At 41.2% G+C, this 24047-nt stretch overlaps 2 protein-coding genes and 1 long non-coding RNA gene across 19 annotated transcripts in view; 2 read left to right on the top strand and 1 right to left on the bottom strand.

The window, feature by feature from the left end:
* Positions 1-1738: 1738 nt before the first annotated feature.
* On the top strand, positions 1739-12248 carry rad23aa (RAD23 homolog A, nucleotide excision repair protein a). Its single transcript, XM_032586906.1, has 9 exons — positions 1739-2002; positions 4009-4170; positions 6125-6339; positions 7186-7229; positions 8694-8821; positions 9062-9149; positions 10248-10378; positions 10626-10787; positions 11461-12248. The coding sequence occupies exons 1-9, from the start codon at positions 1937-1939 to the stop codon at positions 11572-11574; spliced, it is 1110 nt and encodes a 369-aa protein (XP_032442797.1). The 5' UTR covers positions 1739-1936; the 3' UTR covers positions 11575-12248.
* Positions 9156-9734, top strand: LOC116735203 (uncharacterized). Its single transcript, XR_004342346.1, has 2 exons — positions 9156-9258; positions 9398-9734. It is a non-coding gene; the product is annotated as an uncharacterized LOC116735203 (long non-coding RNA).
* Positions 12249-15289: 3041 nt separating the features above from the next.
* Positions 15290-24047, bottom strand: part of nfixb (nuclear factor I/Xb) — a 194030-nt gene continuing 185272 nt past the window's right edge. For all 17 annotated transcript variants that reach the window (XM_032586884.1, XM_032586886.1, XM_032586895.1 and 14 more), the window contains one exon: positions 15290-22962. In XM_032586884.1, coding sequence (XP_032442775.1) covers positions 22948-22962 — 15 coding nt within the window. In that variant the 3' untranslated portion in view covers positions 15290-22947. The remainder of the gene's footprint in view (positions 22963-24047) is intronic.

Below are 24047 nucleotides of genomic sequence, written 5' to 3'. Positions count from 1 at the left end.
CTATGAATGATGAACAGAGGACAAGCAGACTCTCTTCTTCATTCATTCATTCATTCATTCATTCATTCATTCATCATCCAGACTTTCACATTAGTGCGGTGATAACTGATTGTTGTCCTGTGGAACTTTGAACTGAGATTAGATTACACACAGGTGGACTTTGTTCAGTCAGTTGCAATCATCAGGCAACTTCTCAGGGCAACTGGTTGCTCTCAGAGACAAGAAGGTTGAATACTGTTGTACATGAATCAAAGGTATTTCATAACTTTTGTTTTGATCTTTCACATTAAATTCCAATGAAATATATTTATGTTTATGGGTGTAATGTTACAAATCATGGAAAAGTTCAAAGGGTGTGATCAGGAACAAATCCACAGCTGCCCTCAGTGCAGGGAGACATTCACACCGAGGCCTGTGCTAAAGAAGAACACCATGCTAGCAGCTCTAGTGGAGCAGCTGAAGAAGACTGGACTCCAAGCTGCTGCTGCTGACCACTGTTATGCTGGACCTGAAGATGTGACCTGTGATTTCTGCACTGGAAGAAAACTGAAAGCCATCAAGTCCTGTTTAGTCTGTCTGACCTCTTACTGTGAGAATCACCTTCAACACAAACTGCTTGTGTTTCTTCTTTAATCTGATATCTAAGTGATGCCGTTTTCTTCTAAATTCCTTAGATTTAGAGCAGAAAAATTAATGTCTGTTGTTCTGTCTCTTTGGCTTTCTTCAATAAAACAGCTTGATTGCTGAGAAATCTGGTATTATTGCAAGAAAGTGTGAGCGTTGTCCTCTAAAGAGCAGAAACATTTCCTTCAGATGGAAATTCTGCGGGAAATTGAAAAGGAAGATTCAGATTATGTTTAGCCGATTAAAGATTCAACTTTATTAAAAGCTCCTCCTGTCTGAAAGGTAACTAAAGTTTCTTGAGCTTTTGGATTTTCTAAATATGCGTCATCTCTTTAAGAAAACTTTGAGAAATTTATGAGAGGGCTTCAAACAGAGTCATGAGTGGATATTGGGCACTGAAGTCTGAAAAGAAGTCTGTATTTATTTTGACCATGCATAAAAAAATGTCCGAAAAAAAAAACATTTAGAAGAACAGGAATAATACTCAAAGATGAAAATCAAAACTTTCATATTTAGGTCGAAATCTCTTGCCCAGTGCAGTCATGCATTTCAGTCCAAATATGGGATCCAAATATGTCCATAAACACTTTCACATCCAATTTTTCCTTGACTGACCTTTTGGATGTTTTTGTTTTTTATGTGCACAAAGAAAGACTGAAACAGTTTTATTGACTATTGGATTCCTGGTCACCTCTCTGACCATTAAGACCTTCTTTAATCACCATCAGTGGATAGTTCTGGTGGTTCCCAACTTCCTTCATTTCCAAATAATGGAGACCAGAGAGCCATTCAGAGGGTGAATCGTTTTTGGTATCCCTCCCCAGAGCTATGCTTTCACACAATATGTTCCTATCAAGATACAGAAAACTGTCTAAAATTAATAAATTCAAATTACATTGCATATGTAAATATACGATCAACAAAATCTTTGAAAACAACAGCCAGACAAGATAAACCACATTAAACCTTAAAATTAAAATGACATAAAGGACAATAAATAAATAAATAAAGTTAAGTTTTGTTCTACACGTGTTGTGTCTTCTTCACCTTCCATATAGCGTTGCCTCCACAGTCCCGGTTCGTAATCGCGTCGCTCTGCAACGAGATCTCGTGGCTACCAGCTCTGCCTCCCTCACTGCTCCACCAACTTGTCACCAAAGATGGCGATTTGCTGAGTGCTCATGGATACACACATTTGTCGGTTAGCTCCTATCGCACCCGAAACGCCAACTTTAAAAACTAACTAACTGCTTAGCGAAGCAACTGTTTCTCCATCGGAAGGAAATCTGACAGGACGTCAGCAGTCGCCGCCATGCAGATCACGCTGAAAACACTGCAGCAGCAGACTATTCAGATTGAGATAGACCCCGAACAAACGGTGAGTGGCTATTTGCTAACTAGCGCAACTAACACTGCTAGCTGTGTTGCCTGTGTTTTAGTTTGCGGTGGACCGTGCAGCTTTGAGTGGTTTGTATATTCGCGTAATTTCGGCAAAAGTGGGGCGTATTTACCGCACAGTGGCAGCCCTCCTTAAATTCCGAAACAACGCGACACCTCAAATCCATTACGGGCTAACTTTAGCAGGCTAATGTTGCTACCGTTAGCTTGACAGCATACCAACAAAGTCCCTCCGACGCAGCCATTAATAACTTATTTGACATTCTAAGTTTGTCGCCTGGCTATGAGGTGGTCGTTGCTCATTTTATGCCACGACTTGACGTAGTTTTTTACCCTGAAAGCCCAATACTTACAACATGAACAAGGGGGACGCTAATGCTAATGCTTATGACTCTGCCAATTATGATTAGCTGTACAGCTAGCACAGTGGGAAGCTGGCTCAGTTTAACATGCTCTCGAATGTGGGGTGTATCGTGCGAGTCAAATGCTAAACGACCAGTCGGCTTCTTTACTGTGGTATTACTGAGAGTTATTCCTGTATTTGAACTTTATAGAATGAGACGCACAGAAATGCAAAGCTAGGACTCAAAACTAAAGTTTTTATTGGGGGGGTTAGAGAGTCAGTCACTGCTCAGTCATTTCAGAAATGTAGTTGGGCTGTTTTGAATGAGGCTTTAGCTGCTTTTCAGTTCTCTTGTTTGAAGTATTTCGGCACTAAACAGAGTGCCTTGTAATCAAAAGCGTTTCTACTTTTTCCACGTTATAATCCAGTGAGTGTAATTTAATTCAATTTTATGTGAGAGACCAAGGCAAATTAGTGCATAACTCTACAGTGGGAGGAAAAGTTTTTTTTAGTTTTCAATGTCTTCATAAGCAAATGAGTGGAACGTTTTTATATTTGTATTTATTCTGATACATCTATGTCAAACTTTGTGTTCAGAATGATTTATTTTAATCTCAGTATAAAACCAGCCGTTCTGTGAAGCCTTGCAAGTTTGTTAGAGGACAAACGTCATCGTGCAAAACATGGAGTACGTTAGCACACATAGAGCATGAAACAGTATGTTAAGTTTTGAACAACTCATAAATTGCGGTTCAATCCATCATCCAAAAATAGAAATGGTCTGACACAACTGCAAATCTGCCAAGCTGTGACTGCAAACCTCAACTAACACACTAGTTTGAGGAAAGCGTTTATCCAAGAGGCTCATGGTAACTCTGGAGGAGCAGCAGAAATCCAAAGCTCAGTTTAATTGACCAGGTTAAAAGTCTTTTTGGATGAGAAACATTGCGTGACTCAAACTAACAATGCCGGGTTGGGACGGGGTGCAGAGGTAGAGCGGGCGCCACATGTGGGCTAACTAGGCGTCGACTCAGCCAGTTCAGCCAGTTATTTCCTGGCTGAATACTAAAAAATAAAGGCCACTAGAACCACAGAAAAACATTTTTACAAAACTTAACAACTTACCAATTTAATGCCAATCCTCATGAGCTTTTGTTCTGCAACTTTTACATAAGTTACTGAATGACTTACAACTGATTGGTTCTTGTGCGCTGAAGCAAAGACACGTGTGGAAGTTGTAGAACACAATATTGGCGCATGGTGGTGACGGGATCATGGGCAGGGACGACGGCTGGAGCCAGGTACATGACGGTCTGTCAGAGGCTGGAAAGGACTTGAGATGAGGGCGGAGGTTGACTTTCCTGCACGACGGCATATTTATGTTAGAACGGCCCAGTCAAAGTCCAGACCTAAATTACAATTAGGAAGGTATTGATTGAATGGGCGTCATACAAATGCGTAAAAAAAAAAAAATTCTGCAGTTGAGCAAAGCATGTATCTGTTTTCTTCTACTCGCACATAACCAGAGTGAAGCTCCATGAAAGTGTTTGAAACGTGACAGAATGAACTACAGGTCAGATGTTCTGAGTGGACAGAAGATTTTGAGTCTGTGGTCATGCATCTCGTCCGCTCTCTTTCGTCAGGTGAAGGCCTTGAAGGAGAAGATCGAGGCTGAACGGGGAAAGGACAACTTCCCCGTTTCTGGGCAGAAGCTGATTTATGCCGGGAAAATCTTGCAAGATGACACGCCTATTAAAGACTACAAGATCGACGAGAAGAATTTTGTCGTAGTGATGGTGTCCAAGGTGAGGTTAGGGATTAATTCAAGGCCGATTGTTCATTTCACGCTTCTTACGATGTTTAGAAAGGAACATGGATTTTCTGGACTAAACGGCTGTTTTAGCACAGCGTTCCTGTATTATCTGAAATTATGAAATATAGCTCTATTTATTCTCTGGATTTTGATGATAATGGGTAAATGAGAATTGGCTTTTGGAAATTTTGTGGATTTTTCAAAGTTTATTTATTTATTTTTTTGTAATGCAGTCGTTTTTCACAGTGAGATTTATGTTCAAATTGACTTTCTTACTTCTGTCTGATGTTGCATCACACCTTGATTTGAATATTTTAATCAATATTCTGTTTGTTTTTTTCAAGTACTGACTGAAAGTGTGCTTATAGAAAAATCAGATTGTGAAATGAATCTGTGGTTCTTAAACTGGGTCTGGAAGATTTTGAACTTTGGGGGGAAAAAAATCTATTTTTTGATGCAGTCATCAATATTCAACACATTGCTTTTAAGGAATCAGCATTTTGTCTTTTAAAATCCTCCATCCCTTCAGTTATTAGGCAAGTCTGTTTTTTTTATTTTATTAATCAGCAGCCAGTGCTCTTGGTTAATCCAAAATGTTGTCACCAGACAGCAGAACGGTCTCAGCCGTCCCCACAGTGCCCATGTCTCTGAATATGCTGTTCTTCTTCCAGGTAGAAGTTTATGGAAAATGACTGAACTCAAACGTAATGACTTCCTGGTAGCTTCACGTTGATTCTGCTCAAATCCATGACAATTAATTTGCGGGTTTTCTTTCCTGCGTCTGTTTGCAACAAAACGTTTGACGGTTCTGTGATCACACTGCTGCATCCCTCCGAGAGACTTTTTTTAAAATTTTTATTTTATTTTGCATTTTTAGACTCGGCTTAATCTCTATTGGCCCATTTTGGCAAAAAAAAGAACCTTAATAATTATACACACATTGATATATGATGTTGACTTATTTAGACCAAACCCTCCCTTCTTACACAGATACTTATTACCTTCTATGCTCAAGCTGACCCATTATACTTCCTTTAACCGGTTAGTATAGACATATGGGCTGTGCAAAACAACTTCATGACATTTTTTTTGCACAATAATAATAATAATAATTTACTCTTAGTTCTGCCTATTCTGAGCTCCTTTCAGAATAAGATGTTTTAGAGTGTCTTGTCACGTTAAAGCCAAATAAGCTGCTGCTGCTGGCCACGCCCCCCTGTTCCCTAACCCAGTATTTACACTCGCTCGTGAAAATGACTGCAAACAAATTATATAAGCGGACATCTTTCAAAAGCAGAAGTGGAGCCTTCTGCACAACCAGCAGCAATTGGTTTCTGGATGGCAAGTCGGCAAATAACACTTGTCTTTTCCAGCAGCCATTGTAGAGCAGTAAAACCAGCTGTAGCTCCACTTGGAGCTACAGCTCCAACAATCAGGAGTTGTTTTTAAATGGCTCATTTTCCACACACCATGTAGACTTACTGCCAAAAAACAGCTGGGTGTTTGTTTTTAGAAGCAACAGAAACACCAAGTGGAAATAAAAAAAGCAAATGAAAATGAGCAAAATGTAAATCTTGCATAATAGGTTAATAGGTCACCTTATATCAATGACGTTTATCCCTGTTGGAGTTAGAAAATGTGCCTGAAGATGATGACATGGTCAAATCCTCACCTGGCTGATAATTGTGCACACAGTGTACAGGTTGTAGAAATCTGTTTGTTTGTTTAGGGAACCAACAGGTAAAACTACAATTCAAACACATTAAAGGTAGAATGTGCAAACAAACATGGAAAATTGTGGAAAACGTTTTGATTCTGTGCTGGAAATTCTGTAAGAACCCTGTTACCAGAACTCTTATCGCTCTCGTGAGTTGAAATGTTTTCTTTTTGTTTCGATTTAGTTTTCTAATATTTTTCTCTTTTGACTGTTTTTGACTTCATGAAAGACTAAACCTGCGGCTCCAGCCTCACCGCCAGTCTCAGAAGCCCCCAAGCCGCCTGTACAAGACTCTGGCTCCACCTCCACCCCCGCCCCGGCTACAAACCCCGCTCCGGCCCCCGCCCCGGCTCCGGCCCCGACCCCCGCAGCTGTCCCCATTTCTTCAGAGGAGGCCAAACCGGAGCCCAACACGGCAGCCACAGAACCCCAGCAGCCTGCCAGGTAGAGCTGATGTGGAAGAGAAACAGGAACCATTTCAAATTTCATTTCATTATTAAAAGAACTAATTCAGTTTCTATGTCGTTCTGACAACAATATTGGTTCCTACCATGTTACCGTTCCACTCATGTTTGATATAAAAGGCTGCAGCAGTTCAGGTCTCTGCGCAGCTCAGCTGATAAATTGGTCTGAAAAGTCTCTACATCCTGGAGCAAACCGGTTTAAATCAATAGTTTTCTGCTGAAGTGAAACTTTTACTTGTTCTCCATGTGCTAAAAAAGAGGTGAACATGTGTTGTGTATGTGAAGGGAAAGAATGCGAGAGGGAACGGATCTACAGGAACAGTTTTATTTTAATCAAATCAAAGTTGACTTTTTACCAGCCTCATTCAGACGGTAACTGCAGCCTGCTTTAGTTAAATGTTTTCTTTATTCTGGTTTTTTCTCTAGTCAAACATTGTGGTATTTTATTTTTAATCTGCTGAACTGAAATATATTTTCTTATATTTATTTAACAAGCTTAGGAGTTTTTTTATTTAAAAAAAAAGCCCATTCTTCTCTGTTTCTGTTTAAAACGTTTGAATTTGCTGAATTATTTGAATCAATTCTCTTGCTAAAGTTAGTTTTAATAAAGTTTATTTCTAAACCGCTTTTCACAGACATAACATCATTTAAATATGCTATGCAATAAAAAATCAACTTTAAGTTGCACAAATAATTTCATTTGTTCTTTTTGAAAAAGAAAATCCTACTTTGTCACTCTTTGCAAGAGATGACAAAGTTAGAATCTTCTTTCAGGCATTAAGCTCAACTCTCCCTCTAAAGTCTGATGTTTGTTGGTGTCATGCAGCTCCAGTGGTGTCAGTCAGGGCCTGGACGCCTCCTCAACGCTCGGTAGGTACCACGCCGCTCTAACGCCACGCTGCGCGCAGCAGCCGCCACCGCTTGTTGAGCCCGACAGTTTTCTGACCTTGTTATTGAAGGTATTGTCGCGCTGCTGCGTTTTTCTTTCCACATTGTCGGCCAGCAGCTGCTGCTGCCGTCAGTCGGGGGACTTTACAGGCTGCGCTGCGTCGCATGCCGCTCCTATGTTTAGAGGCTGACCACAGCGAGCCCTTCCTTGTTGCGGCGTCACAGAGAGTGATGAGGGGGATTCCCGTCTCACCCTCAGACAGAGAGGGGAAGCGGAGTCCGTCACGCTGCCGGCCCACATTATGCTGCGGAGGACTTGACATGGAGTTTTCCGTTACGTTTTAGAAGTGGTGTTCTCGTAGATTGACTGATATAAACCTTAAATACGTAAAGTGAATAAAATTCTTCTTTGCATTGCGTATGTTTTGTATGATGGTCTATTTAAAGCCCGGGTAAACTTAGCCTCAGACTAACAGTTGTTCTCCAACCATCTTTGCTGTGAATGCAGCTTGTAAATGCAACATTTTCAGCTTCAGATTGACAATCACACCTGACTGTGTTGCTGCTTTTGCAACGTCTGAAGGCAAATAGGAGTTTTGAAAAGTGCTGAGGTAGACATTTAGAAAAAAAATCTGTTTGCTGTAGAACTGAGTGAAAACCAAAGCATCTGACTTTCCTGTGATGAGAAACAACTTCTGTCAACAACAGATCTGTAGTTTGTTGAAAAAAATCAAACATCAAAATTATTCCTTTTCATTTCTCAGAAAAGCTTTTGCTTTAATTTGGTTATGTCATTGTTTAGCATTTCAGTTCTTCGCTAAGTTAAAATGTTGTCAGTTTCCAGTTCTTCTATATGTCATCCTTTAATCTTTTAAAAAGAAAATATCTGCAGCTGTATGATTTCTTGCTAAAGTATTAGTTGTGTCATGAAACAAACCTCTTTGTGTCAATAGGTGACTTTTCATCAGAGCTGACAGGAGTTTCATACGGGGCCCCACAGGGTTCCACCTGGGGCCCCTTTGATTTAATATCTACGCTCTGCATTTAGCTCAAATTATAACAAGCTACCATAACCAAGTTACCATAGCTACGCCGATGATACACAGCTGTATATTAATGTCATCAGGTGACTCTGAACTCGCTCAATAGATGAACAAATCATCCAGTTCATATCTAGAAATATGAAATCAATAATTCCCACTTGTGAATTTCCTGGTGTGTGTGTGTGTGCATTTTATTTTATTCAAAGAAAACTTAAAAAAAAAAAAAAACCCATTAAACTTTGAAGTCTAAGATGTAAACAGCAAAGTTTAGGTGGAGTTCATATATTTTTAAAGCAGTTGTTTTTTCTGATGTCAGTCAACAGTTTTTGCTGACTCATGCCTGCTGCTCTAGTTGATGCCAATAAAACAGAGCAGTTCCTTCCTGCTGCCGTTGTGTCTGCAGTGACTGGAGCCGAGTACGAGGCCATGCTGACAGAGATCATGTCTATGGGCTACGAGAGGGAGCGAGTGGTAGCTGCACTACGGGCCAGCTTCAACAACCCTCACAGAGCGGTGGAGTACCTCCTCACTGTACGTCTCACACACACACACACACTGAACTAACCATTTTAGGAAGAACTCCAGATTGGTCTGAAATGAGTTTTTTTCTGGCCGTGTAATCAGTCCAGAGGTCAGAATCGATCAGGACTGTGGACTCTGACCTCTTTGTTCTAATTTAACGTCGGGTGTTTGAGTGTTTACAACCAGAATCCAGGAAGTGTGCAGGGTTGTGTGTGCGTGTGTGTGTGATGTGCATCATTTGGTTCCCAGGGTATCCCCAGCAGCCCAGTTCAGGAGAGCAACCCACCGGCCCAGGCCCCCACATCTGGCCCCACGGAGCCTCCGTCTCTAGCAGAAGGTACGATGCAGCTCTTTGTCTTCTGACTGAGAAAACAAACTCATTTCTGTTGGTTTGTCTGTATGGTGGGATAAAAAAAAACATATTTCAAAAGAATCTCACATTTCAAGTAGAAATGTGAGAGTCAGCCTTTAGGTGTGAGCTTATAATGCTCAATGCTCTGCTTGGTTTTCCAGGAAACCCTTAGGAAGCCCATCAGTTTGCTTTAAACGATGGAGGAAGCTGCTGAGCATGTTTAATACAACAAGAACCAAAGAGTTCTGATGAGGAAAGCTCTGGGTTTATAGGAAACCCTGTTAGAAAACGTGTGTGTGTGTGTGTGTTTCTGTTCACGTCCTGGGGATTTATCTGGTAAATCCTGTAAACTTCAACACACTAATAATAATTTAGACTTTATTGGGTCTAAAAGAGGCAGTTTATGCACCAGCTAAGCGTCCTGATCCATCAGAAATATCTTACAGTAATAATGATACATTTTATTATTATAACACTTTTCTAAACACTTTAGAGGAATCAAGTAAATTTACAAATGCAACGCCAAACCATAAAAAGGAGAACACGTAAATACTAGAAAAATCAGAAGTAGAAAATAGATATAATACTAATAATAAAAGTGATTTATGATGAAGTGTTGGTCTCTTCCTGAGCTGCTCCATTTGCTGATATGAAGTCAGAACCTGGATCTGGGAATGACATTAAAAATAAACTGGCAACGCTCCAACTCCATGGAGATTTCTGACTTGTTTTGCGTGGTGGCCATGGTAACTACTGTCAGCAAGATACATTTCTTCATTTTGTTCCTTTAAACTCTGCAGCGAAGCTGAATTAGGTGTGTGGCCTTGAATTTGTTACATTTTAAGGACTAGAAGAGTTCCAGTCTATTTTCACTACTGATCCAGATATTTTTAGCTTTGAGTATTGACCAGTACTATACAGAAAAATGTTTTTGCTTTTTCAAAGAATGTCGGCATGGCAACCCTGGCAGAGTGTGACCTACTCATCCTTGTTGTCCAGGACTGTTGGATCGTTCATATTTTCTGTTTTGACGTTTCTCAGCGGTTGCTTGGTTGTGTTGTGTGTGTGTGTGTGGCCCAGCAGGTGAGAACCCACTAGCATTCCTGAGAACCCAGCCGCAGTTCCTGCACATGAGGCAGGCCATCCAGCAGAACCCGGCTCTGCTCCCAGCACTCCTGCAGCAACTGGGCCGAGAGAACCCACAGCTTCTACAGGTAACCCCCTCATGCACATGCTGCTTTTATATTGATGCCCTACAATAAAAATCATTTTAAATATCTCCTAAAGCCCCCCAAAAAAATCAAATTAACTTAAATTTCTCAAAGTCTTTACTTTTGCTCGACGTGCTTTTTCGTTTTGGCGGCATTTTAGAATTCCACTCAAAATCCACGTGGTGATCAAGTAGAAAAACAAAAGGACTCAAACGAAATTGGAAGCAACTCCGCCTCTTTCTGTCTGCAGCAAATCAGCCAACACCAGGAGCTGTTCATCCAGATGCTGAACGAGCCGGTGGGAGAAGGAGGCGACGCCCCGGAGGTCGGCGAGATGGGGGCGGCGGGCGAAGAGGGCGCGCCCGTCAACTACATCCAGGTCACACCGCAGGAGAAGGAAGCCATCGAAAGGGTGAGTCTGATGGGGAAAACTAGGAACGCACCGACTGTAGGCCACTGGCCGATCACTACGTCACCAATGTTTCCGGATGATAAATTGTACCAGAATAAACGATAATGTTGTTGTTTTGAAGCCATTTTAAAGTAATCTACTGTAGAACACATTCTCGAAGGTCAGTGAACTTTAAATTCTGGTGAACATTCGACACTGGAACTGGAAGACATTTTAAACATCCAAAATAAACAGAACAACAGGAACAACAGATTAAATGAGTTCTGAAGTTGAAATTGTCCTCCAGAAGAAGGGCCAGTTGAGGCCAAAGCACCAGACTGAAGACTTTGGTCGTCCAGTTTTTAGTCGAAAGTGAGAAAAGAGAAAAACAATAAACCATTTATTGCTTATTGCAACAGGCCTACCGATAACCAATCTTTAAAAAGCCTGACCATTCAGTTCCAGTTTTGGCCAATACCAGTTTTTATTTCTTTACTTTTTTTCTTTCTGTCTGAGACGTCACAGTTGGCATCAGACCTTCACAGAGGTGGAGAAAATCGTTTCACACGCCAGTGTCCACCAATTTTCTAAAATGAAGGAAATCGGTCTTCATGGTGCAAACACCAAATCCCATATTGCACTGCTGCTTCCTGGTGCTAACCCCGCCTCCTCCTCTGTCTCCTCCCCCCTCCAGTTAAAAGCTCTGGGTTTCCCCGAGGCGCTGGTCATCCAGGCCTACTTCGCCTGCGAGAAGAACGAGAACCTGGCGGCCAACTTTCTCCTCAACCAGGGACTGGAAGACGACTGAACGGGAGCAGAGCTCTGCCCCCTCCCACCCCCAACACCACCACCCCCCTCCTGCCCCACCCATCCCACTGCTCCCCCCTTCCTCAGCTCAACATAAAGACTGCACCCCCTGATCTTACTGTACGACCTCAGCTCAAGCAGACAGGAGGGGGAGGAGGGGCCGGTTGGGGGGTGGAGGGTTAAGTGCAGGAAGGTCAGATTATGGGAGTAGTGGGGGGGAGGGGGGAGAAAAGTGTGGAAGGATGATGAAATCCACGTGAATTCCAATGGAATGAGTGGGGTCAGCTTAGGGGAGATCTGTAATTTGACTTTAGGTGCGCTTCGTGAACATTAGGGAGGGGGAGGGGCGGCGGTGGTGGTGGGGGGGCTGTGGGGTTGCGTGCTCATGTCTGCGTGTGTGAGAGTACTTGTCTGTGTATGCCTGTGCAAGATGGATGCGACACAGTTAGGCTGAAGAAGAAGAAGAAAAAACCCAACAACAACGTAATCAAGCTGGCATCCTCTAAGGTCGTTAATGCTGTAGCTCAGTCGGTCAGTCGGTTGAACGCGCATCATCAGCGTGTGTGTAAAAAAAAAAAGGAAAAAAAAAAACAACAAATAACAAACAAACTGCTTTGTGTGTACCTCTGTAAGCATCACGTCCGACATTGAAATTAGAAGAAGTGACAGACTGGACTGTGCTGCCCTTTTTTTTTTTTTTTTACATCTCTCTGTCCCAACACACACACATACACACACACCCAAACACACCCACACACACACCAACACACGCCCACACACCCCCACACACACACACACACACACACACAGTGCCTGCCTCTTCATCACATCTAAAACTCTGGTTTCTGTTCCTGGTTTCTTATGACACTACTTATTAAATACTGACTGCACACGCTGCTCTCCTCCAACAGCTGCGGTTTCATTCTGAGCATAACGTTATGATCAAACATTATTAATGACGGCAACTTGATCCAAAAACGGACATTTGGTCAGAAATGGAACAGCTCTGCATGTCTCAGCGGGGCATGGGCCGAATCATCAAGACTCATCATGATCACCGTTATAGAAAACGGCTTGTGATTAAAATAAAACACAATAATTTGTCAAATTGAACTTATTGCAATAGATTTATGAACATCCACTCGTATTCAGATCTTATTGGGAATGCACCGATCAGGCCGATTTCAGTCTGATCCTGATTTTTATTTTTTCCCCCTACAGACTAACGGAAACAAATATGATCCAGAATATTTGAATGCAAAAGAAGGAATTGCAAAATTTAAATATTCGTATTGATGGCTCTAATGTTGATCTAACTTTTAGTTCTATATCTCAAGAACTTGCCGCTTGTTTCTAAGCTGCATTTAATCAGCGGTGTAGAAAACTGGCAGGTTTTCTACAGGGAAAACCATCACCCGATGATGGTCTTTTTATTCAGGATTTAGCGCCAAACATGCTAAGATTGGCTGGATAATTAGGCTGCATTCAGCTGATCTTAGTCTGCAACTGTGGTAGTAATAATACAAAAAGCTTTACCTGAACAAGAGTGATGGATGACCTTTGACTCCAGGCCATGTCCATGTTTTCATCCAGGCATTTCTTCAGCCACCTTACTAGCTCTTTGCAGTAAGCTTTAAATTATAGAAAAGCATAATGAACCTTTTTGTTGTTTTGTTTTCAGCCTTGATTCTAACGGCCTGTGCCCAGTTTGACCACATGAAGTGTTCCCTAAAGAGAACCATTGGCCAGTGTAGGATGACCCCTTCCTCCAGGCTTTGGACCGAAGGTATTGCGTAACTCCCCACTGACTGTTTCAGCTGTACTCTTTAAAATGTTGTGGTTTTTATTTTTGACCCGGATCACTGAAAGTGGGATTAGTGCAGGAACGCTCTCTGTCGCTCCACCGTGAAGGTTTGGAGAACCTCGAGGCGACCCGGGTTCCGTTCTTCCACTGAGCCTTAAGAAACGGATGATATTTCAATTTTTATTTTTGAAGACTTCTCACCCATGGGATTTCCATTCAAGGTCCGATCCTAACCCGAACATCAGTGAGCGACTTAGGACTTGGAACCCCCCCTTTTTTTTTCTTTTTCAGAACATGAAATATTCACGCTAAAGTTCTTATTGTAGATATATAAGCATGAAGGACAAGGCCCTGGTTTGTTTTATGGGGTTCAAGAATAGATGCTGTTACCGGTAACACAAGTGCATTCTCTCTCTGTCTCTCTGTGTGTGTATGCGCGCGTGTGTGTGTGTGTGAAGGCAGCCTGTACTGATTGTTGTCCTACAGCATCAACATGATCTTAGACTGTGCTGTGCTACATTAAATATCAGCAGTCTTTCAGCTCCCTGACTCTGTGCCTTCACATCATTGTCATCTGCGTCTCACTGATCAAACAGCTGCAGCTCAGTCAGGACTTCATCCAGCTTGGGTTTATTTCACTAATTCAGTTGTGAAAGGGAAACTATTTAAATTTGCAACGCAATAAAAATATCTTAATTGCGTACATTCTGATTGTTTCACAACTGGGAAGCCAAAATTTAACCACTGGAAATTAGAATTGATAATAAAACCTTCAAGGGTTTTTACTGTGTAGGTTGGACACAGATGGACATCTTTTCATTTAGGACAGCAAGACCTTTTTACAGATAAATATCTTTGTTTAGCTTTGGAGTAATTAGAACCACAAACATCGACCTACTTTTACCCGAACCGAGAGCGTTCAGGCCAGTTGAGGAAATTATCCACCACAAGAAGTTAAAAACCTCTTATAACACCATCATGCAAAACCTTTACGTATGTATCTACAACAATGTAAAAGATTACTTTGTTTTTGAGCAGATAAAATAAAAAAGGCACAAAAAGTTTTTTTTTTAAATATTTTTGTTTTGCTCCCCATCTGCTTTCATCTCAATGATTTTGGTTCTCGTGGCAAACAGTTTGAACAGTTGGTGTGTACACTCAGGGATCCTTTTGGGTGAATTACTGCATCAGTGCGGTGTGGCGTGGACGTGACACGACTGTGGTTATGAAGGGAGTTCTAAGGTTTTGGGACGCCATCAAACCAAGGTGAGAGCCATCGTTATCTGGAGGAAGGATGCAGCCCTGGTGAACATTCCCATGAAGACGGTGATCCGATGTTATTCCAAGAGCGCATCGACCCTCCGACCAGGAGGTCAACTAAACCACCCAGAATATCTCAATCTCTGCAGGTCTAGGTTAAGATCAGAGATCATATTTTAACTGTAGGAAAGAGATGCTGGGCAGAAATCAACCACTGCTGACCCAAAACAACAAAGACCCATCTCACATGATCTAAAAACGGCATATTGATAAACCTCAAGAATTAAGAATAACCAGATACTAGCATGGTGGGCCTTCAGGCTTGGCATGATTTACTTTAAAAGGCTTATTTAATACACCAGTTACAGCAATAGCATGGGTTAAGCTATGCTAGGTTAAAAGTTACATGCCATGTTTGGTGAAAGTGATTTCACTTTTTAAACTGAATAAAAGTTGTCTACCATTCTTGTCTTTAAAGAAGGTAGTTTAGTTGGGTGATTTGTTGGAACGCTCCAAGAATGAAGGAACTTGATGCAACCGTGTGTGTGAGGTGCTTTAAAAAAAAAAAAAACTCGGCTTCATTCTGGTGCCCATCATCAGGAAATCTTTCCATCGCTGCTCCAGACAGAGTAAAGAGCCAGTAGACCAGGGATTACAGTCAAGAACATCCTTTTATTCAATCAGGTAAAGGCATTGCTCTTTTCAAACTGCGTTTTATTATTATTATGGAAAAGAAACTGTAATTAACACATGCATTTCACCACGGGCTCTGGGAGGGGGGCCTGTGAGGATGGGATGCTGCTCTGTAGAAAGGATGGGGGAGAAGAGAGGGGCGCTCTCTGCTGGAACTGGGTAAGAAGTGAAAGGATAACCAGGCGGGTTGGAGTCACTGGACCGCTAATCTGAGCCCAACAGAACATGTTGGAAACAAGGTGTGTAAAAACAATAAAGATGGTTACGGCTGGCGCAGAGGCAGATTCTCCAGACACACTCCTTAAAAAAAAAAACACACACACACGGCTCTCTGCAATATGAGTCTCTCTCTGAAATGGCTTCTTGTGACAGCATGGTTGATTGTTTCATTAAATTGATTGCAAAAAAAAAAAATCACAAAGTGCCAGAAACCAGAAAACTCCCAGCTGATAAGTCTGAATGTGAACCTTTCAGGCTCTGACTTCATCAGTTGTGATGTTTTTCTAGGATCTTCTTCAGTTAAGCTGCAGCGAAACATCTGCTGTTCGCGCTCTTCTGAAGAAATGCTGAAATAGAAATAAGTGGCAGGACTAGAAACACTTTGCTTCTCTTCCAGAGTTGGACTCTAATCGAAGTTGGTAAAATTCTAGAAAGCCAGAGCTTTTTCCTGATTGTTGTAATACTACAGCCAGTAAGAAATGCTGTTTTATATTATTGCGTTTCAAAAACTGGATCACAAATCGACATTCTACTGGTTTAACCAGACATTGTGAGATGCTCTAATACTTCAAATCTCAAACTTTAAATACATTTAACTTTTGTGCAGCGTTGGACTCAAGATCTCACACTTTTCTACTTCTAGAGGCATTAATGTATTTCAAAATTTAGAGTCAGAAAATCTGACTTCACAATACAGACAATTTCCAAAAACCCAAATCACGACACTCTGCTATTCCCTAATAATTGTAAGACATTGTTTTTATTGGAGCGTGTTGCCATTTCAGCTCCTTAGTTAAGTTTTCTTCTTTTCTTTTTAATGCTGAGATAAATGTAGAAAACTAATAATCACGGCTGTTTGTTGCCATTGTCTCTCGTCACGTGCAAATTAAGCTGTTCTGTCCTTAGCTTTTCAAGTATTTGTTGGCCAAGTCTCTATTGCACTTGGAAATGTGTCTACAAATCATAACTTTCCAATCATTAATGGAAAAAAAATACTAGTAAAATATTTGCGTTCATGTGGGCAGAGCCTTTATCCTTTCCTTTCAAATATCTGGTCTCACACACATTATTCTAACGATTTCTCCACGATAGGCAGAAACAAAAACCAAGAACCCCCCCCCCCAAAAAAATGTATGCTATCTATGATAGCAGTCCCGCTGGTTATCTCAGCCGTGTGTTCTTACCCCTCCAACCGGAAACGGCCCCCTCTCGTCGGCCCCAACCCCGCCCATGCCCCCGGCCCAGCCCAGAGCCTCGTGGTGCAACTTGTTCACTTACATTAGCTGTTGAATGGAGAAGCTGGAGAAGGTGGGTATGGTAATACAATGTGAAGCGTACAGACAAGGATAACATGTGAGCTAATTGCATTCTGCTCAGACAAAAACAAAACAAAACCAAAAAAATCTTTGCGTAATTTTTTTTTTTTTACGTTTTTCTTTTTTTAAACCGCGCTGTAGAGAGAATAGGGAGGAAAGAAAGTTGAGGGGAGAGAGAGAGAGAAGGATACGCAGCTACAGACTACTCCAGTGTCCAAGATAAACAGACGACAAGATACAGAGGAAGAGAAGCAAGACGGAGATTATTTTTTTTTAAACTTTTTTTTTTCAGCTTTTCTATAGTATTGAACAATAAAAAGAGCAACTAAATCACACCAATTTCCTTTAGTACTATGTATACTGCTTGAAAAAGCTTCAAGAAGAAGAAGAAGAAGAAAGATATAGAAATATGAGGGAGGGACTTCTTTTCTTTTGAGACGGGCACTCAGGAATACAAGATGGAATCTGTGAACAAAAGGCACTTTTTAGGGACAACCTTTAAAAGATGCTCTGAGTCTATAACACTACGTCACCAAACAAATATTTATCATCATTTACAGCTGGTGGGTGTTCGGGGGAGGGGGACTCGGAGGGGCTTTCAGGTGGGGGGGGGAAACAGGGTTCGAGTTGCCGCTGACTCGGATGACTAGAACCCCGCTGGCCGAAGACGGAGGAAACCCTGGAAAGCGAGTCACAAATGAAGACGTCGTCATTTACAGCATGTTGTTGTTTTGTTTTTTTTTATCTTGTTGTCGTTCAGGAACAGGAATCCAGACTTGTGCGTCTCCCGGAACATTGGGAAGATCTCGTCTCTGTTCCACGTTAGGATCTCGGGTGGGTAGGATAGAGTCCGCAGGAAAAAACAAATGACAATTTTTACAAGTTTTTTTTGTTTGTTTCTGTTTGTTTTTTTTTACAAGAGGATGTGATTCTTCTTTCTGCTGTGTTGTAAAGGTTTGGGAGAGAAAAATGCCTTTTGTTACAACAACCTTTCCGTCCAATGAACACCCCCCTCCCCTCTCCCCGGTAAATACAAAGAAATAGAGAAATGCATGATTTCCTAAAAATTTGTTTTTATGATAACACTTAATTTTGTTTATTATTATTTATGTATAATAGAGACTGAATGTACTTTATTCTTTTACGAAAGCACCAGTTTTCATAATGATATATATTTTTACGAGCTGCGAAATTGTTCCTTTAACTCCCGTCAATAAAAATGAATTTCTTTTCTTGAAAAAGTGATAAAAGGAAACAACGAAAAAAAAAAAAAAAGGAAAACTAAAACAATGTCCCCCAAACTTTTTTTTTTTTTCTTTCTCATTTTTTTTTTTTTTTAATCTCACCGCTCGTGTATTTAGAGTCCCGGAGCACGTGGACTTGAAAAACAAACGAACAAACAGGGGAAAAAAAAAAAAAAAAAAAAATCTTAAGAGGGTTTCCCTCCTTTTTTTTTTTTTCTTTTTTTTTTTTGTGTGACACCCTCAAACATTCTCTAACAAACACAATTCCTCTACCAAGGCATTGCACATGGCTCAATCAACATACATCATTTAGTTTCAAGAACAACACTTCCCATCGAAACAATAAAGAAAAAACAAATCTGTTCGTTTAATTTTTAATCCTGGGCTACGGTAGCCGACACGCTACGTCTCTACCGATGGGGTTTCCGGCGGTCGTGGGCTTCGACTCTGCTCCGATTAGCGGTTTCCAGATGCATCCTATGACTGTGCGATGTATGCCATGCTTCAAAAAATAACTAGACTGCCACAGAGCTTATCTTGCAAACTAGAAAAAAAAAGAAAAAAAAAAAACCGTATATATCTATAAATATATATAAAAGTGTATTATATATCAAGATGCTTGAGATTATCTAGTGAGCTGTCATTGTTTTTTTTTTGTTTTTTTTCTCTCCATTCCCTCCTGACATTTTTTTTTTAATTCTTTTTTTTATTTTAATTACCATTCACTTATAGCTTATATGTGAGGAAAAAAAAACAAAACAACCTGAATTCATGTTTGACAAATTGCATAATGGGAATACAGAGGCACTTCCTTTTGATTCGAAAAGAAATCAGCCTACCGCCTTCGTCCAGCCGACCCAGTCCTCTCTACGAAGCGGGCGAGAGGTCGCCGGTCAGCTCGGCCGACTACGACTGCTTTCCCTGCGGCGAAGGAACACGGCCAGGCAGTCCAGTTATTTTGTGAGGTTGAATGGGCGTCCGGACTCAACGTGGGAGAACGCAAGCGCGGCGGGAGGCGGGAAGGGGGCAGGGGGGGTTTATATGTAGAAAAAGGGAAAAAAAACAAACAAACAAACAAACAACGTGACGAAGCGTAAAGGCCTCCACAGATTGTCTCGATTTAAGACTTCCCTTTGAAATCTGTCGCGTGGCGTCGGGAGGATTTATGTGATTAATACTGAACGGTTGTCATGAGTCTATTTAAAATGTGACACGCTAAGTAGTGATCCATCTACTGTCATGCTTACAAAATTTTTTTTTTGACTTATACGATTGGCTGGCATGATTGTATCAGTGCAGTTATTTGATCTATAAGGGCTCTTCCATTTAAAATGGCTTTTGGGTGGAGTGGGGGGGTGGGGTGGGGGTGCTGGTGTGAGTGAGTGCATGCATTTGCTGTGGGGCGTAACCGTGACAACTATAAAATTTTACTGTCACAGGGCGTTGACAGACAAACTGGCACACACATTTGACCCTTGACCTCGTAGGCCTCCGTTCAAAAAAAAAAAGTGACAATCATTTTTCTCCGCAGTGTGGCCCCCTCAGCTCTTGGAGCAGCAGCCTATCTGGGAGTGTAAACAACAGGATAAACTTACAAATTGTAATTCTTTAAAAAATATAGTCGACTAGATCGAGATCTCGGCGCAGGTGTTTCTGTTGTCTAACCGGTTCAGCTTGTCTGTATCCAGGAATAATACAAATAAAATAAATCCCGTGATTGTCAAAACCCCACCCGATTTTTCCTTTTTCCTACAGTAAAGGGCCTTCTGGTAGAAGAACAATTAAATCATGTCAATAAAACAATTATTTGGGATAATATGCTTCTTTGATTGCTGGATGAGGAAACTGATAACATTAATAGGAAGCTACAGCTGACAGCTGTTAGATCAGTTGTATGTGAACCCGTTTTCTCAATCACACACGAAAGATGAAGCTTTAACTTTTGAAAATGAACTCAAATCCAAATTAGAGGATATGATTTTTTTTAAGTGACATCCTGTGTTGACATCTTCACTTGTTCCAGAGGCTGAAGCTAACACGTTTGGGAGGGGGGGAGTTAGATTTTTATAAAAATGAATATCTCCACCACATTTGTTTTAAAAATATCGTAGACACTGGATCGTTTTCAGAAAACCTTTCATCCACACCAAATCCCACAGACACGCCAGTGAGCGTTGTTTTAAACATGCCAAACACACAGGGGGCAGTGTAGCGCAAAGCTCAAAACTACGCCAGCCAACCAGAGTCCGTCAAAACAACCACGGCTTCCTGTTAGGAATTAAACATGGCGCCAGAAGGTTCATAAATGGGTTAAACTACTTTTAAAAATCATATTGGAGTCTAAACTTAATAAGACACAAGATCATCTCAACTGGGATATGGTATGGATATATTGGTGCATCGTTTGTCGCAGGATTATCGATGGCGCACCACCTCTTACTTCCATTTCCTGTTTGAATAAATATCTGCTTGATTATTTTTTTTTTGAGTGAAAAGATTGGAATCAGGCCGTTCAGACTGATGTGAAAAAGCTGGATGCAGGTTGCATCCGAGCCCAAAATCGAGTCAATTTGGGTAACATTTGTGTGAATGAAGCCTAAAAAGACCACAGATAAACATCTGTTGTGTTAAAGTTTCCGTAAATAGCCACTGGTTTCATTCAGAAAATGTGTTTTTCCCCTCTTTAAGAGTTTTAATTTGGTCAAAAATATTTAATAATTTTTATCTTGAAACATTTGGTAGAATCAAGCAAGAAAGAAAATAAAAACTCTTCGGATTGAAAAAAATGTTTGACCATGGATTAGCTGCTAGCTTCAGCCTCTGGGGCTAACGCATCTGCATTTAAAAAGCTACCAACTCCAGGTAAGACACTCACTACCTGCTGACAGATTTTCAACAGAATTATTCTTTAAGTGTTAATTATCACAATCCACTTTGAGGCTAATCATTAGCACTAGCAACACGTCCATTAACAGGCGACACGTACCGTCGGAAGTGCGGATAAACAGTTTAGCGCTCTAACCATCACTACATGTGACACGCACATCAGCCATTTTGGATTCTGAGATTGGGCTGGGTGAGGATCCAGTTCATTTGTCCTGCTTTTGTCTCAAATTCTGCCTTCCAAGTGGAAACGGACCACACAGTCAGTCAAAGTGTCAAGTAAATGCTAAGTGAATTAAAGTGCAATAACACCTGTAGCCACTAGGTGCTTTTTCCTAACAACCTCAGACTTTAATCAGTCAAGTACTGACAAATGGTAGGTCAAACATATTTACCGTTTGACTCCCTTCTTCTCAAGCAAGTGATTGTCATCATTTTCCAGGGATTCTTAAGAATAATAAAAAAAACGAACTAAAACCTCACGTTTTTGTTCAACCTAGCTCCAAAATCATTCTCCGTTTCCGCCATCATGTCTGATACAGTCACTTCTTAGTAAATACTCAAGAGATTTAAAGTTAACATGGCCGTGTCCGTCTCTTGACACTGTTTTGATTTAACTGCTGTCTAACCAGCTGCTCACTGTAGCTCCCCATGGGTTTCATACCAATCTCCACATCTAAAACAGCAGGTGGGCATATTCCCCAAGTTCTTACAAGCACTATTTTTCTCCGGGTTAGCCAGCCGCTCCGTGTTCTTTGCCCCCCGACATATCGCTTCTTCTTCTCTCGCTTTAAGGTGCTGCCATTCAAATACAAAAACAATTAGAAAATAGTACAAATCCAAAAAGGAGTCAATTCAACTAAGAAAAAAAAAAACACGCGAGGGAAAAAGAATTAGTCAGCGTTTATCTATGTTACAAAAAGGGGACGATTGGGGGCGAAACTCGTAGCTGCTGCCAATGGCGGTGAAATTTCTCAGCGCATCGTGTGTGGAGGGAATTTACTGAGATTATCGGGTAAAACCAAAAAAAGGAAGGAAAGCTTTTACATATACATATAGAAATATCATGAACTGAAAGGTGGGAAATCCTGCAGTCATGGCACACAGACCGACAACGTTGTGAGCAAAGGGGAGACCGGTGATTGGCTGAATGGAACCATGCCGGGTGGAGGACGCCTGGAGGCTTCTTGTACCTTGTGGTGCGTTTCCTTTTCGTAGAACGTAAAAATCATCTCGGCGAGTGTGGTTCACCTCCCATGCCTCGTAGGTAAATAGTGCACATCGTTAAGGGTTAGTGTTGACTGATTCAGCTTGTAGTGCAACTTTAAATCAAGATACGGTTTGGCATGGTCGCTTGCTAATTTGTTGGCCGGGCAAGAGGAGCCAATCGGGTTTCGCTCTGGGCGATGACGAGATCGCAGGAGCCTGGGCCACTGTTCTGACTGGACGCTCATCGTCTCATTTGGGTCCTGGGTTCGTTGTGGGTGAAGTTTTTGTAGCTTGCTGGACTGTTGATTTGTTTTTTCCGTAGCCATTTGTTTCACAATGCGTCCTTGGAAAGCAGGAGAAGCCGACCGCTGCCCCACGTCCGCTTGTTGCTTCCGCATCGCTGCTGTGGTTCCTGGGCGTGAGGAGGCCTGGGTACCGCGTCCTCCTCAGCTCCATCTTCCTCCCAGCCTCCTTCGAGTCCATCCGTTCGTCTTTCCCTCTTCACCCAAATCAGGTCCTCCCCCTCTGACTGAATATGTCCAGGGTTCCACTAGAAGCGTCATGCGACTGTAATTTCCTGCGTTGCTTGGTTATATTTCGTATCAGATGAGACGTACTGTCAGGGCTGGTCGGCGGGTTGGTAAGACAATTACTGTCGTCCTGCAGGTTGTTTCTCTGTTCTTTTTTTTTTCTCATTTTGAATTGTAAAGAAAGATATCTATTTGCTGGTTTGTGCACAGATCTTGTCAGAGGAACCAAGACTGGAGGAGGGAAAAAAGGGAAAGGGAGAGAGGAGATGCAGTTAGTTTTGTCTTAAATGCTTTTGTAAATGTAAAAACAAGGTGAAACACCTTAACCACTGAATGAATTGATTTAATAGTTAGTGAAAATGTTTTTTGTTGTCAAGCAGATTACAAATTTTGGACATACAACAAATTAAGCATCAATTTAGGGGCACAACCCTGACTGCTAGATGGCATCAAAATGCTTCCAATACGATCTTTGGTATGTGTAGAATATGCATCAACAGACCGTAGTGGTATACATACGTCTTACTGCTGGGTGATGGTTTTAGGTGAACAGTAGTCTACTAGGGATGCATCAAGATCCCGGGGTTCTTGCAATTTCCAGCCAATTAAAACCTCAAAAGTCCAATCATTTTCATTAGTGTGGATGTTGTTACTCAATAAAGACAATTCAAAGGTTAGAATCATTTTTGTTTCAGTAGTTGTACTGCAGTAAATTTTGAGCAAACTTTTAAAATGCCACAAAAAAAAAGAGAGAGATGGGGGAAGACTAACTATCATGGACCACACATAGTCCTTCTCTCTGTGATGGAGGTTTGGACTAGGAACATTTTGTTAAGTGTGAACTTATTTGGTCTTGACAGCATTAACTCCTTTTTGGAAAACCCCAAAACCACTTTAAGGGAGTATAAAAACATTTTTGCAAAACTTAGGAAATAGTCAACCTTTTTTAATGCGATATGTCATACTGTATATAAAAAGATGGATGCAAGTCTGGCTAGTGAAGGATCTAAAAGCTAAATCATAGAAATGAGAGTGTGGAAATATTCTTTAAAAGGGAACTGAATTATCTCTGACGCGTTGAGACGGGTTTATTATTCATTCAAGCTGTGACAGAGAACGAGACTTTAAGCTGATAACAGGAAGGCTAAGCAGAGTACAGCAAAGTGGGCTACATTAACCACAGTGCTTGCAATGGATTTTATTTAGAGAGAGCTAAATCCCAATGAGTGCGTATGTTTTTAGATTTTATCTTCAAAAAATGTTGCAAGCTATTTATCATTTCAATCCAGTTCTTTTCCAAGTGCTGAACATTTGCT

This window comes from Xiphophorus hellerii, chromosome 16 (assembly GCF_003331165.1).
Source record: "Xiphophorus hellerii strain 12219 chromosome 16, Xiphophorus_hellerii-4.1, whole genome shotgun sequence".
NCBI lineage: Eukaryota > Metazoa > Chordata > Actinopteri > Cyprinodontiformes > Poeciliidae > Xiphophorus > Xiphophorus hellerii.
Note: the sequence above shows the minus strand (reverse complement) of the source record. Positions and strands in the feature narration are given on the sequence as shown.